Consider the following 16,759-nt stretch of genomic DNA (forward strand, 5'->3'; position numbering starts at 1 on the left):
CAGAGGAGCAAAATGGAAGAAAAACATCAAAACCAATTTTAAAAAATTAGCAAACAAGAACGAGAGGTGATGGTGGAAGAAACAGCCAACAGGAAAAAAAAATCCTCATTGGAAGATACGATACTTGAAGAGTGACGGTGGAAAGCAGGAGACGAGGATGAGGAGCTGCAGAGGCGGTGCCAAGTTTGATAAATTTAGATGCTCACCTTGCCAACTCCCACAGCCTGAGACGAGTGTGAGACTGTTTAGAAAAGGTTAAGAAAACTTTATTCTTAAGAAAACTGTTCAGAGAAATCTCAGAATTCCTAAGAAGTTATTTGAAGAATGGTGATTTTTCATTACTGTTTTATTAAGAATGAAGTTCAGAAAAAACACACATAGAAGAAGACTAAGGCCCGATCCCATTTCTTATTTCTACCCCTACCCCTTGTTTTCGAGGGTCACCCTAACCCCTTGGAACTGAGTTACAGGGTAGTGGTTGAAATCTTCCCTCTGAAATGGGACCCTCAAATAAAAAGAGCATCACTTCATTAACAGCTACCAGCGCTGCTCTGTAGGCGACCCTGCCAGTCTGCAGTGACAGCAGAGGAGGGTAAAGTTCAGCTCCTCACTGCTGGGCTTTAGTTACATTTAGGGCATCATATGCCTTCAAAGAGGGGGGCAATTATTTATTATCACCCACCCCTAATTCTTCAGTGATATGAAGCTGAAGTCAGATATTCACCAGCTTCTTGTTCGAATTTTCCCGTTCCACCTTAAATGGTGCAGCAGTTACATTCTGGCGCTTCAGGTGTCAGAACTGCTGGACTATTTAAGGTGGAACGGAAAATTTAGCTAGCTAGCTACAGAGACATTAGCATGCTATTAGTGATTTTTTATGCTTGTTATGAAGAAAACGACCAAAATACACTGAAACAACACTAAACTAAGATAATACAGTGATTATTGTAATTTTTTAGAGAAAATTCTCACATTTGTGTGTTTCTTTGGTCTCTTGTTCTCCATCTTGCCAGTTTTTCTTTTTTTCTCATATCTCTCTATTTGGAGTCTCTGAAAAGCCTCCGTTTGGAGGGTCATGTAGCCCCAACACTTCACCCTACCTCTCTATCTCAACAAGAATCGGGACACCCTACCCCTACACATGAACGCGCAAAATGAAGGGGTAGGGCTATGTGGTAGGGGCGAGGGGTGAAATGGGACTGCCTCTTTCTTTCTTAAGACACTTTCATGAATCCGACCCCAGAAGCAGATTCTACTTGAATCTGTTTAACTACATAAAAATGCTGTGTTACATTTCCCCTGCGTCAGGCTCTCCCTGTCACTCTTCTACTTTGGGGAAACTCACTCTTGTTCAGTTTGCCCCCCCGATCCGGAGCAAAAAACTCAGAAAATGAACTGACATGTTTTCACTTTCCTCAGCCTCGACTCCAGTAAGGGTTTTTTTATATGAGGTTCAAATTGCTCCACAGGTTTGCGCTAAGCTTCACAGGCACTACAGGCGCTTAATTTCACGCACCAACATTCTCTTCATTTAGGAAACGTCTGTAAGGATGTCGTGATTCATGTTTTTGTGGTCTGTTTTAAAAGCAGGCCTCAGCCGTGTGGCAACATTTGTTCAGAAACTGTTTTTTTAAATGGGTTTTTCAAAATGAGATGGAGACAAAAATTGCAGGAGTTGACAGTTCTAGACTTGTTTTCCAGGCAGTTGCATCATAAGGAATGGTTACATAACCAAACTGGAGTCAGCCGTCCAATTTAGAGGGATCTGCTTCGCTCATTTTCTTCTAATGAATAAAATAACTAGATATACGACAGGGCAAGATTTACCGCTGTGAGCTGGTCGTCATGCTCAGGGCTCATTGTGGAACTGGAAACAAGACTAAGCTTTGAGTAAATAACAGGTTTATCTTCATGTTACTGTGATATAGGAGGCTCCTCTCTTCTCAAAATGAAAGGAGTAAATCACCTCCAGTTCACCAAACAGACTACAGTCTACTGTAGCTACATACTTCACTTTGACCATCCAAATCACAGAATCAGTGCTCTGGCATTCTGCTAGCATTGTGTATCTCTATTACAATAACAGTAATTAATCTATTATTAGTGTTACTAGGAATGGGAGCTATAAGAGAAATCAATACAGTATGTCGAAGTCCATTTTAACATATCATGGATACTGTAATATATCACTGCTTTCTGAAGAAAACCTTGTATCTCCACTTTTTGTTTGTTTTTCAGTTTTTGACATAATCTGAAAACGCCTGCTTCCCTTTACATTGTGTGTAAATTTCATGATGAATGGACTAAAAGAAACAGCCCAAAATGACTTGGAAAAAATTCTGGTTCCATTGACTTACATTAAAAGTAAAGTATAGAACGAGGAACACTCAAAGAACCTTTTGTAGTGTTGTAACAATGTCAAGCTTGTAATAATAAAATAACCCTTGTTGGTGCTGTATAGAAACCTTTTCAAAACTTTATAGAACCATCTACAGCACATTCTCCATCAATCTGAAGAACGCTTTTACCATGCTAAGGTTCTTCGAGTGTTCATGGTCCTATATAGTACCATCTTCTTTACTAAAGAACCCTTGAAGAACCATCATTTTTAAGTGTGTAATGAAATTACTTAGTCTTGAAATTCTTACTTATCTTGAAATTTTATACTACTATACTGAAATAACTAATTATTTTCTTAAAATCTAAACTATACTGACATCAGTAAACTGAGACGCTGGTGCTGTCGTCCCGCCGCTCGCACGCGAACACTCAGGTTTGTGGACGGTGGAGCGGAGGGATGCCAGATTGTCTCAGGGTGCTCCCGTGTCTGTGTGCCCTTTTGGTTCGCTCCTTTTAGTTAAGCTGTTATAGTCAGATCTGCCGGAGTCGTTAGCCACACTCTGGAAATGATTTACATACTACTATACATACACCCATACAGAACTAAACTAACTCCATTTCCCTACCTTTCTTCCGAGAAAACGACTGCCCATCTGTCCGGCCGGACACTGCTGGATGATTGTTTGTAGAGCTCTCCGGATACCCGCTTCAGACCAGTTACCCACAACCCAGTCACCGCCACCTGCCTTGGACTGGCTGCCCACTCTACACTGAAGTCTCCTAACTATTACTACCTCGTAACTATTACTACTACTACTATTAATATTAGTAGAATAATAATTTTGTAGGTAGTTTGACCAGAGGAGGATGGGTCCCCCCATGTGAGCCTTGGTTCCTCCCAAGGTTTCTTCCTCAGCTCTGAGGGAGTTTTTCCTTGCCACTGTCGCCCCTGGCTCGCTCACCTGGAGGATTTACATTTCATGTTGAAACTTTGTCCTAAACGGATTTCTGTGAAGCTGCTTTGTGACAACATCAGTTGTAAAAAGCGCTATACAAATAAATTTGATTTGATTTGATTTGAAATTGAATGTACTCTTTCGAAATAATGACTTATTATCCTGAAATAATAACTTACTTTCTTGAAATTTAATAACGCATCATTTTTGACATAGTATGTCGAAATTCTGTCTTAATAACTCAATCTCAAAAACTCAAAAAAGTGAAAATGTTGAGATTGCAGTTCAAGTGAAATGTTGAGTCAGCATTCTGAGGAAATGTCATTATTTTGACATAATTAAATCAATCATTTGAGAAGAGAAGACATTTTTTTAATAAAAGCTGAGGACAAAAACTGATGTTCCTCTCTACTTGTTGAGAACGGACAACAAAAAACTCTAATTCTTATAAGGTTTCTTATATTTTTATTGACGCTGCAAGGGAAATTTGCCATTTTGCTACCAATTTGCCAATTATGTTCAATCTGGGAGCACAGCTATTATTAATAGGATAATAACAAAAATAATGCTTTTTTGTATATCTTGGTATAATATCATTATTGTAGATGGTTAAAAATGTCATGATATAAAATTTGAGTTCATATCGTCTCACAGACACTTTCATTGCTGATCAAACTTCTCCAGCGAATGCTGACAGCAGGATTCAGACGTCCAGTTTGGGCCGTAATTTTTTGACCTTATTTAAACGGCTCATGAACAGAGATACCAGTCGGCATCTGTCTGCCCTCCAATATCACATCATAATCTTACCTTAATGCAAATCCCAGCCCACCACCTGAGCCCATTTTAGCCTCCAGCAATTAGCATACTGAATTCTCTGAGTAGTAGCTGCACAATCTGTGATGCATTCAGGAGAAAGCAACCTTCATCAAAATGCCACCAATCTATCATGACTGAGCAACACGGGAAAAAAATGAATAAAATAATAAAACAATTAAAAAGGGCTCTCTTTCTGTATGCCGTCCTGCCTTTTGCTCTAATGGAATCTGTTTCGATGTTCTCTCTGCTCTGTAATTGTATAATTTAATACTGTGTAAGACTTTAATCTCTGAAGTGATGTACAGAGCAACGTTTTCTCTCTCTCTGGCTCTGTTTAATTGGATTTGTGTTCAACTTTCTCCCCTAATGGCTTCTGTTGTGCTCTGGGCTCCTACGGGCCTCGCCATGAAACCAACACCGTGCCCGAGTCACTCGTCAGGACGTTAAGAAATAGCATGAAAATCTGAATAAATGGAAGCCTCGTGGCTGTGGTGCCGTCTAATTTGTCCGTCTCTCAACAGAACTCATGAGGACCACGGGGACAACCGCTTGATCAAACTCTTAATGCCGGAAACACAGATTCAAGGAGCCACTCCAATGAATAAATACATTAGCCAGGGTGCTAATGTGCAGCTGAGAGTGCTCAGCGAGTGTCAAACAGGTGAAACAAACGTGTGGCACTGCATTGGCTGCAACCATGTATAGAGCAGCAGAAGACCAAGTGAAATCATCTTATATCTACTGAATATATCTAATATGTCTCATTAAGAGACTGCTGTAAGTATAAAGTTAAAACTTATTTCTAGATATTTTCCTTGTTTTACAAAATTTTATTGAGTTAAATGATCTCAGTAGCCACGTTTACATGCAGCCTGACAATCCGTTAATAACCTAGTTCAATCAGAATAGAATATGTCCACGTAAACACCTCAACCGGAATAGACTTGAATAGAGTAATCCTGTAAATAATAATGATTTTCTTATTTTCCAGTTTTTTTTTCCCATTACTGAAAGCTAGACTGTAAATTCACAGTTAATTTACCGTAAAATTCCAATAATTTACTGGCTACCAGTTGCATTGCCTTCATGAACCATATTAACAGTGAAATAGCAGTAAAATAGCAGCTGTACAGTAATAGTAGTAGTAATCAGTAGCTGTTATTCTGCTGCACACTTACAATAATAAGCTGTAATTAAAATACAGTAATCTCCTGTAGTTTTACACAACAACCGTAAAAGTAATGCAGCTCAGAAGCCAGTACATTTACATATGAAAAAATATTTTTTCAGATGTGTAAATTATATATATATTTTAATGTGAATAAGGTAAAAAATAAACTAAATAAAATCAGAATGATATCAACAAACATATTTCTTCACAATGTTTTGCACTGTGTACAAAGTGTGCACAGAATACCTCAAATACACAAGTTTAATTGCAAATACATATATATATATATATATATATATATATATATATATATATATGTATATATATATATATATATGTATACACACACACACACACACACACACACACACATACATACATATATACATACATATATATATATATATATATATATATATATATATATATATATGTATGTATGTATGTATGTATATGTGTGTGTGTGTGTGTGTGTGTGTGTGTAATTTGCAGACTGGCTTATACCTATAAACAATACATTTTTCGATAAACAGCATTTAAAAACAACTTCAGAAGTCTTTAAGAACACCAAAACTTGAATTATCGGAATAAAAAACACTGAAAATGTTTTTTTTATTAAAATGTTTACATTTTTATAACTCAACCTCCCAGTAATTTGCTGTGTTGTTAGAGAAATATCTTAAAATAAGTTGATTTCACGATAAAATGATGAAAGTTTTTACTGTGGAAAACTAGTGTTCAATATTATGAAATCCAGGCAATAATGATCAATGCAGGTTTTTTCAGCATATTAGTGGCCTTATACTCACCCAAACACGCCTCCTTGATTTCCGTCTTATCTGTCCGTTGTATAATCTTCACCACGATTATCACAGCCAGAGGAGTGAGGAATGATATAGCCTGCGTGAGAAAAGGAGAAAAAGTTTACCGTCGGGCCATCACTGCGCTCCAGACTGTTTCTGACTGTTTTATAATTGTACATTTGTACCGTTTTAAGTCTGTGTATGTTCGGTTAGATCCATCAAGAAATACTCTGGGGATGAGTATTTTTATAAATGCTTCTGAGAGCTACATTCTAGTGGGCCTTCAGATACATATCAGCCGGCAATTTTACATTTCTATGGAAAATTAATACAGAAGATCAGAAACAAGTTCCCCAGAGGAACCTCAAGCAGCCACAAATAACAAAAACCATGTCATTTGAACAAACCCACCAAAAATCAAGCTAATATTAGAGCTCGGTTGGATTAAATGTGAAGTTCATTAGAAATGCAGCCGCCGCACCACCAGAGCGTCTCCGCCGCTAATACGCCACAAATTAACAAAAGACAGTTAATTGGCCAAATCAGGGGTCTGAATAAGAGCTGGCTCTTTGCTCAGAGAACGTTCCAGAAGCTCCCTTCCAGCTCGCTGCGAGCGTTCCACCGCTCTGAGGGTTCCCGCTGGGCTGTAACTCAACTTGAATGAAATGAGCTGCCACGGCCTGAGCTTTTGTAGCCCCCTCGACTCTCCCACACAGCGCCCAAAGACTTTCTGTTCGCTCTCAGTCTGTCACTTGATGGGAGACCTGGGCTTTTTTCTGCGCCCAGTTAATTACTGGTGAGCTCCAAAAGTGTTAATTACCTTTACTGCCCACGCAGTACCTGCACGGCCCCTACGAGCTGTGATGAATGAAGGAAGGGCGAGAGGCTTTGTAGCATTTCAAATAGAACACAAATCACCAAAACTGACTCGGCTAATCGGCTTGTTTACAGCGTCACTAATGATCTGAAGCCAAATGAAAAGATAAACACATTTTTTAAACACTGCTGGCCTTTTCTGACTGACGGGTCGTGCAAAGATAATATAAAACTTAATCGAAATGAGTGAAGTGGTCTTAATTTGTTTGGTCTTTATTGTCTAATTATGAGAAAAAAAACATTTGTTTGCTTTGTTGGTTTGAAGAGTTAGAAACAGACCAGAAACAAAACTTTTAGCTCACAATTATTTGCCATATAAATAACTGCATTTATCATTTTGTGTTTGTTGTTGTTGTTCAGTGCACTTAACTGTTATATACTTGTGTGCAAAAGTGTGAACACCCCCAGTCCATGGCATATTTCTAAGTGCTAATAAAGGTAGCACATCCTCTATAGAGAACAAACTTAAAAATGATATTTTCTGCTAATTTTAGCACACAATTTCTATTTATTTGCTACGGAGCCCCTAAGTTAGTGACATTGCGTTCCCTCGCAAATGTTTTGCGTTCCCTCGCAAATGTTTTGCGTTCCCTCGCAAATGTTTCGCATTACGATGCAACAGTTTGCATTCACTTGCAAAAGCTGTGCTTTGCTTAAGCTCAGAGACGGAGCAGCTCATTGAATTTTACATTGATCTTGGATTGAAATATAAAGACATGGTGTCGCTTCTCAAAATCAAACATGATTAATGACTCAAACTGAGACTGAGGTCGAGGGTCCTCGTACAGTAAAAGCTACATTCACAGACACTGCAGAGAACAACTGCTGAATAAACTCAGCACAGACTGGCCAAACTGGGAAAACAGCTTTTAACGTTAAATATGCTTAAAGCAAAGCTCTAATGTGGGCAATGTCTTTGGGCATCTCCGGTCCTACTTTTGCTACTTTTTTTTTTTTAACTACAGCTCCGTAATTTGCTGAGTCAAGTCAAGTCAAGTCATCTTTATTTATATAGCACATTTAAAAGACAACGAGTGCCGGCCAAAGTGCTGTACAATAAGATCTATCCATCCATCATCTAAACCGCTTATCCTTCTGGGTCGCAGTGAGGTGCTGGAGCCTATCCCAGCTGTCACTGGGCGGAAGGCAGGATACACCCTGGACAGGTCGCCAGTCCATCACAGGGCAGACAGACAGAGATACACATTCACACACACATTCACACCTAGGGGCAATTTAGCACGTCCAATTGGCCTGACTGCATGTTTTTGGACTGTGGGAGGAAACCGGAGTACCCGGAGGAAACCCACGCAGACACGGGGAGAACAGGCAAACTCCACAATAAGATCATATAACACAAACCTATTTTTAAATAATACAATCATGTAAAAGAACCTGATGACAAGACAGAGTCGACCAAGACAAAACAGACAACTAATAGCATAATCCACTCAGGACTCAAATGCCTGAGAGAAAAGATTTTTAAGTTGGACTTAAAAGTGTCCACTGTGGCTGATTCCCTTATAAAAAGTGAAAGATTATACCAAAGTTTTGGAGCAGCTACAGAAAAGGACCGATCATCTTTGAATTTCAGCCGAGAGCGAGGAACATCTAAACACAACTGGTTGAGGAGCGTAAAACACGAGGGGTCGAGCGAAGGTGAAGGAGGTCAGAAATGTAACTTGGAGCCAGGTTATGAAGAGCTTTAAAAACAAACAATAAAACTTTAAATTCCACCCGGTATTTTACTGGAAGCCAATGCAGTGAAGCCAGTACAGGGGTTATACTTTCCCTTTTCTTGGTACCAGTCAGGAGCCTTGCAGCTGCATTTTGGACCAGCTGCAGACGTGACAGGCTCGACTGACAGATACCCAAGTACAGTGAGTTGCAGTACTCAACACGAGAGGAAATAAAAGCATGGATAACTGTTTCCAGGTCCTTAAAAGACAGGATGCTTTTGAGCTTAGCAATGTTTCTAAGGTGATAAAAACTTCCTCTAACAACTGTGCTGACTTGTTTCTCAAAGTTTAAGTTAGTGTCGAAGATGAAACCAAGGTTCTTTACGTGGTCATGCACATTAGTAATCAAAGGTCCCAGATCATTGGCTATAACACTAACCGAGGCAGGATTCCCAAAGATAATAATGTCAGTTTTGTCTTGGTTTAACTTGAGGAAATTCTTAGACATCCAGCATTCGACATCCCTCAAACAATCAAACAAGAGATGCAAGGAACAGTTTTTGCTTGGGTGAAGTGGAAGGTATATCTGTGTGTCATCCGCATAGCAATGGTATGAGATATTGTATTTCTGGAAAATAGACCCAAGAGGGAGCATATATAGAGAAAAAAGAATAGGTCCCAGAATGGATCCCTGAGGAACACCACAAGTGATAGGTGCTGGAGAGGAAGAGAAAGATTGACCCAACCTAACAGAGAAGGTTCGATTTTCTAAATATGAGGCAAACCACTTTAATGCTACCCCCTGGATGCCAACACCATACTTCGGGCGATCTAGCAAGATGGTATGGTCGATAGTGTCAAAGGCTGCACTTAGGTCTAAAAGAATAAGAATAGCACAACTGCCAGAATCCACAGCTAGAAGTAGGTCATTTAAAACCTTAAGAAGAGCAGACTCTGGACTATGAAGGACTCTAAAACCTGACTGAAACCTGTCCTGGATGTTAAATTGGTTTAGAAAAGAACACAGTTGCTGAAAGACAACTTTTTCTAAGACTTTTGCCAAGAAAGGAAGCTTAGAGATTGGTCTAAAATACCCTAAAAGTGTTGGATCTAGGCCAGGTTTTTTCAAAAGAGGCTGAACAACTGCATGTTTAAAGGAAGAAGGGACGACACCACTGGTTAGACTGCTATTTATTATAGACTGAATGCTTGGGCCAATAGAAGGCAGAACATCTTTAAGAAACGGCGTGTGGGAAATGCATCCAGGCAGCAAGTAGTTGGCTTCATATTAACGATTAGCTCAGTCAGGTCCCACAATGACACAGCCTCAAACTGACTTAAATAGGCTGGAGGTTTAAGTGAAACGGAGGGGTCAAGGACTGAAGAAACTGATTGAAACCGCAAACTGTCAATTTTGGAAATAAAAAACCTCATAAAATGATCACATATTTCAGTAGTGGCTTCAAGGGTTGGAGAGATAGTGGGATGCAGCACTGTATTTATTGTACTAAGAACTTTGGGACAGTGAGAATGCCTAGCAATGATGTCGGAGAAATAATTCGCTCTGGCTGCTTTGACACCCTGTTGGTAAGAATTTGATAGTAAAATTGGAGATGATCTCGCTTCCATTTCCATTCTGCCTTCCTACACTGCTGTCTGAGTGCACGAGTATCCCTGTTTAGCCATGGCTGTGACTTCACTTTAACACTTCTAGATTTTAATGGAGCAATTTGATTGATGATGCCAGTACATGCCAAATTAAAGAGATCAGTCAGCTCGTCTGTGCTCGTACCTGAAGGTGGATTCTCAATGGCACAAACCACGGGAGAGGTAATATAGGCAACTGAAAACTGACTGGCTGTAGAGGGTGTAATGGAGCGTGTGCAGTATACAGGCAGACTGCTCTTAAAAGGAGAGCATGGAAAAGAAAGGTCGAACAAAATGGGTTTGAGATCAGACAAACAGACATCCGAAACTATCTCTATGCTGGACAATGAGAAACCAAATGACAACACCAGATCCAGAGTATGACCATGTTCATGTGTGGGGCCAGTAACAGACTGAGTTAAACTAAAAGAGTCAATGAGTTGTAAAAAATCTGTAGCCAGGGGTTTAGAAGGACAGCATACATGGATATTAAAATCACCCAGAATCAGGACTTTCTCTGAGCTAGACAGAATTACTGACAGAAAATTAGAAAATTCCTGAATGAAGTCATTGTTAGGTTTAGGAGGTCTATACACTAAAGCACAGGTTACAGGACAGGACAGCTCCAGCTTGAGCAGCTGCACCTCAAAACTTGAATAGCCTCCAGCAGATAGTAAACGGCATTTAAAGTGATCTCTAAAAAGAGTAGTGAGACCTCCAGCTCGACCAGTAGGTCTAGGAGTATTAAAAAAGGCACAGTCACTTGGGAACAGTTCAACAAGGGGGCTTAAATCGCCAGTAGTTAGCCACGTTTCAACTACAAAGAGAAAGTCCAGGCCACGGGAGATGAAGAAATCGTTCAATAGAAAGGTCTTATTTAGCAGCGACCTAGGGTTGATCAGCGCTATTTTAACGGGCGCCGATTCACGGGCTGGTTGTGTAACAGTGAGACAGTTCACAGGTGTATAATCCAGGTGACGAAGATTGCTGATATCGCGGCTGTTTCTTCGACCCCTTGATCTAGCTGGGTTTCGGCGAGATGCTGAAAGGATGGCAGGAATATGCTCGCTGGTGGTCGTACTGGCAGAGACGCGCAGAGTGCGGTGGAAGCCCCGGTGGTTGTAACGAGGACGGCGAGCTATACCCAACGCAACGCAGCGCGCATAAGTCTCGGGATGCAAGCAAGCCTTGGTATTCAGGCTCAACAGTTCCGAAGTCGTGTAGCGCAGCATTTCCCTGATAAAATGGGAATCTGCAAATGCGGACTCAAAAGTACAAAGGTGGAAGCTCTCTTGCAAACACCGAAAGTAAACTGGCAGGCGCAGAGTGGAGCAGGGCAGCGAGGGCTCGTGTTAGGCAGGAGACTAATGTCCCGTACAGGTAGATCCAAAAATGTCAGGTAAAGTCCACGGATCCAACTCAAAAAAATTAAATCCAGGGTAAAATAAATGTATAAATAAATAAATAGATCCAAGCTTAAAACTCCACAGCTGAGTGTCCAAGACTGTAATATCAAGGCTGGAATAACGTCGCACCGGTGAGCAGCGGCAGACAGACACGCCAGCGTTCACTCAACCGGAACCGGAATAAACCTTAGCTAACTCAGTTTAACAAAAACATGAAATATAAATATAAATTTACCAAATAAACAGTGATTTTGCATTAGAATGCGCAGTAGTGTGTCTCTGCAGAGGCTGTGTTCACTTATTTGCACTTAGAACACTTCCTAGCTGTGTGTATACCCCTCTAAAGGTGTTAATAACGCCGTACATTAGGGGGCGCCCAAGAGCAAGTCCTTAGTGAATGGGGGTCAGTGAAGCTAAACAGCTAAAAACCAAAAGATAAACATTTTCCAGCCACTTACGGGGAACTTTAATTCTGAAAAATGGAAAGTTGTATTTTATTTAAAAATCAAAGAAAACTCATTTACATTTTTCTACAGCAAACAGGTTTTGGGCAGTAAGACGCTAAAACTACTGCTACTCAGTGCTGACTGGTTAGCATTACTGCTACTGAGTGCTGATTAATTAGCGTTACTGCTACTGAGTGCTGATTGGTTAGTATTACTGCTACTGAGCGCTGATTGGTTACATTACTGCTACTGAGTGCTGATTGGTTAGCATTACTGCTACTGAGCGCTGATTGGTTAGCATTACTGCCACTAAGCGCTGATTGGTTAGCGTTACTGCCACTGAGCGCTGACTGGTTAGCGTTACTGCTACTGAGCGCTGATTGATTAGCGTTACTGCTACTGAGTGCTGATTGGTTAACATTACTGCTACTGAGTGCTGATTGGTTAGCATTACTGCTACTGAGCGCTGATTGGTTAACATTACTGCTACTGAGTGCTGATTGGTTAGCATTACTGCTACTGAGTGCCGACTGGTTAGCATTACTGCTACTGAGCACTGACTGGTTGGCATTACTGCTACTGAGTACTGAGTGGTTCTGCTGGAAATAACTGTATTTTCAGTATAAAAATGATACATTTGCACTTTGTCTATTCCGCAACCTCAGAAAAACTGAATACTGTGATAAATATTGTGTAACGTTAAAATGTTGTATATAATATTGATGTATTTTTGATAAATCTTTCACTTTTCATACAAACACACACTGGGACCTCGTTCACCAAATGTTCTTAAGAAGAAATTTCTTATTAAAACCCACTTATGCAGTTTTCACGAGATTCTGACATTCACCAGTTTTCACATTTGAGATTCGCTCTTAGGTAAGAAAAGAATCTACACATGTTAAAACCATGTCATGAATCTGACGTAGACTTTTCTTAGGACTTTTCTTAGAACAAATTTAAGAAAACACTGAGGAAGATATTGGTGAATGAGGCCCATTAAGTCAAGAACAGAGCCATAAAGTCATGTAAGTAATGAAATGCCGTATTCATTTCTTCCTTTTGATTATGTAGACTGAGAGGTCTGTCTTTGACACCTGCAGGGAGCCACGCTCAGCATCAAAGCAGTATCACTCACCTTCATGCCACAAAGCTCTAATGTGATTGTGAGCATAACACTCTACTGCACTAATTCCTCCTTCACAGGTCAGTCAGAGGCAAGGATGGACTGGTATCAACAATTGGACCTGGACTTTTGCCCAGATTGACCCACCATAATTGCCCGGACACCAACCATCATTATGCAGGCAATCTATTCTCACTGTTACACCGAAACAAATTATTAGGATCATTAACTTACAAAAGGGTTCTATATAGTAAAAAGGTGGGGGGGGGGCAATTGATCTTCATGGTTTTATTATATAGAACCTTTTTTAAAAGTTCTTTAAGGAACTATATACAATCAGTTTACCATCATAGAAAAGAAGCATTTCACCATGCAAAGAACCATTTATGCCTTTAGATGGTTCTTTGTTTGGGTTCTATATGGGTGATTCTATAAAACTGGTTCAAAATCAGCGTTCAAAATCACATCTTTTTGACTCGGACTTCAGACTAAAATCCTTTTGCTTTGAGTGACTCTATACCTTAAATTATGTTTATTTTATTTTATACAACAGTTAGTTCCGACCACGCAAGCTGATTGGTTGAGCAAGCGTTCTAAGGCGAAATAACAGCACAGGTTTTTCACAAACACTGTATCTAAGCAACGACTTTGACAGCTGTAGGAGGCGCTCAAGCCATTTGAACGGTTTTTACTTCTTACTTTAGGTACAAACAGAAAATGGACACTTTTAAGATCACATCTGACCGACAGCCGATTTACTCTGAAGATGAGACGACACTAAATTCCCAAACTGTCATTCCCACGAATACCATTCACCAAACAAAATGGGCTGTAAGATGCTTTACAGACTGGCTGGAACAAAAAAATTTTAGGTCATTTTGAGCTAAAAACGCAGCCAGTACACGACCAGCAAACACAGCTTTGAGCAACTAAACACAAAAAATCATCATATTTTTCAATAAAACACACAAAATTACTTAACCGCAGAAACTGTGTGTTTCAGTAGTGACAATTATTAAAGTCCCACACAAATTTTCAGACATTTACTTCAAAACAATGGGATCTAACTGCTCACTACGTGGACATGAGGGACAGGGATGCAGCCTCCTGCTCTAAAACGCTGGTTTAGCTGTGAAATGAACAAATATGTAGTGAACCAAATAAGCAAGGGTGGACTATATTCAGGTAACTGGTCTTTATTACTATACTATACTATACTATTTGGTAAAATTTATACTTCACTCAAGTATTATTGAAATTGAATATTTGTACTTTTACTCAATTACATTTCCAAGAGAGACAAAAAACAAATTTTATTTCTTACATTTTGGCCAAAGTACTCGTCACAAATCTCAAAGAACAGTGAAACTACAAACACTATTCTACTTTATTTAATATCCCTTTATATGACTTATGAAAAATAAGAACAGTGTGCAGTACAGAGGAAGGGTTTACACTGAGTTTTAAAGGTTGAAAGAGTAGAGCAGTCCTGTAGAGATTCTGGCAGAGTTTGGGAGAAGTAGCACCGAACGACCTGCCGCACTTATATTTTAGTTTTAGTAGTTTTAGCTCCCTTGGTCAAACGTACACATGCCGTTAATTTTCTAAGTGTAAATAATTTAACACATCCTCTACACAGAATACAATTAAATTATTTTTCTGCAAATTCTAGTGGTCACTTTGCTAAGTTTCAGAGGTGTAAGTAACGAATTACATTTACTCGTTACTGTAATTGAGTACAGTTTTCCCTGTAACTGTACTTTTTGGAGTAGAATTAAATTCTAGTACTTTTACTCTTACTTGAGTTCATCTTTAATGAAATACTTTTACTTCGCTACTTTAAATTTTCATAACGTTACAGAGTAAAAATAAATTATGAGTGTATCAGCTCATAAACCAATAAGAACAAAGTGTGGTTAAATTTAAATTCACCAATCAAAAAACAGCAGCTCTGGCAGGAAAAACACCACAGAGCTGTCCAGTTTAGTGGAGAAGGACAGAGGAGAACTGAACCAGCACACAGGAGGGACTGACCATCCAAACGGTCATCTGTTTTCATTTAACACATACTAAAGAAAACAGAGTTATTATCAGCGGCCAAACACGAAACCTGCTGAGATCCGCTCTCACAGCTCCACTCCAGCCTGAGGCAGCGTTAGCTGAGCGAGCTGATCCGAGCTACACAGGTACCGTGTTCACGGTTTTCTTCTTTCCTCTATAATGTTTCTGTTTAACAAGCGTGAAATCTTGTCTATATTTTTAGTGGTTTTTGTACAGATTATTTACAATAATGCAGCCGAGTCAGCTCAGAAATATTTTCAGGTTGTGACAGCGGAAATACAAAAAAGTAACTAAGTAAGTACTTAAGGAGTTTTTCAATAAACTACTTATTTACCCTTACTTGAGTAATTTTATTTATTAAATACCTTTATTGTACTTGAGTAAATTATCACTACAGTAACAGTACTTGTTCTTACGTAGGGATATTCAGTACTCTTTACACCCCTGCTAAGTTTAAAGTATTGGAAAAACATAAAATATAAAATGTGCCATGACTTTTGCACAGGCCTCATTTTATGTTTTAATTTTCTTCCAATATGTTCCAATATCTGCATTCCAAACATGCAGAACAATAAATATACAATACAGTAAATACTAGACAGTACAACAAAACAGTACATATAAAAGGGTGTCATATGTATATACACACATACACATATACGCATGGATCGGCATAAAAGCAGCATGTGAGTGATTAAGATTAAGAGACCCTTATTAGTCCCACATCAGGGAAATTTCCCCTCCGCATTTTAACCCATCCACGCAGTGAAACACCACATACACACTAATGAACACACACTAGGGGGCAGTGAGCACACTTGCCCAGAGCGGTGGGCAGCCCTATCCGCAGCACCTGGGGAGCAGCTGGGGGTTAGGTGCCCCCAGCTGCTGTGGTGGTGGTGTGTTAGTGTGTGTTGCGCTGGTCTGAGTGGATCAGACACAGCAGTGCTGCTGGAGTTTTTAAACACCTCAGTGTCACTGCTGGACTGAGAATAGTCCATCAACCAAAAATATCCAGCCAACAGCGTCCTGTGGGCAGCGTCCTGTGACCACTGATGAAGGACTAGAGGATGACCAACACAAACTGTGCAGCAGCAGATGAGCTATCATCTCTGACTTTACATCTACAAGGTGGACCGACAAGGTAGGAGTGTCTAATAGAGTGGACAGTGAGTGGACACAGTGTTTAAAAACTCCAGCAGCACTGCTGTGTCTGATCCACTCAGACCAGCACAACACACACTAACACGCCACCACCACGTCAGTGTTACTGCAGTGCTGAGAATGATCCACCACCCAAATAGTACCTGCTCTGTGAGGGTCCATGGGGGTCCTGACCACTGAAGAACAGGGTAAAAGGGGGCTAACAAAGTATCAGAGAAACAGATGGACTACAGTCTGTAACTGTAGAACTACAAAGTGCACCTAT

The 16,759-nt window shown here is 39.9% G+C and overlaps 1 protein-coding gene across 1 annotated transcript in view; it reads right to left on the reverse strand.

Annotated features, from left to right (window-relative positions):
* Positions 1-16,759, reverse strand: part of plpp4 (phospholipid phosphatase 4) — a 165,758-nt gene that overhangs the window by 62,760 nt on the left and 86,239 nt on the right. The window contains exon 3 of the mRNA XM_036573659.1: positions 6,096-6,186. Within this exon, the coding sequence (XP_036429552.1) occupies positions 6,096-6,186 (91 nt within the window). The remainder of the gene's footprint in view (positions 1-6,095; positions 6,187-16,759) is intronic.

This window comes from Colossoma macropomum, unplaced genomic scaffold (genome assembly GCF_904425465.1).
Source record: "Colossoma macropomum unplaced genomic scaffold, Colossoma_macropomum, whole genome shotgun sequence".
Taxonomy (NCBI): Eukaryota; Metazoa; Chordata; class Actinopteri; order Characiformes; family Serrasalmidae; genus Colossoma; species Colossoma macropomum.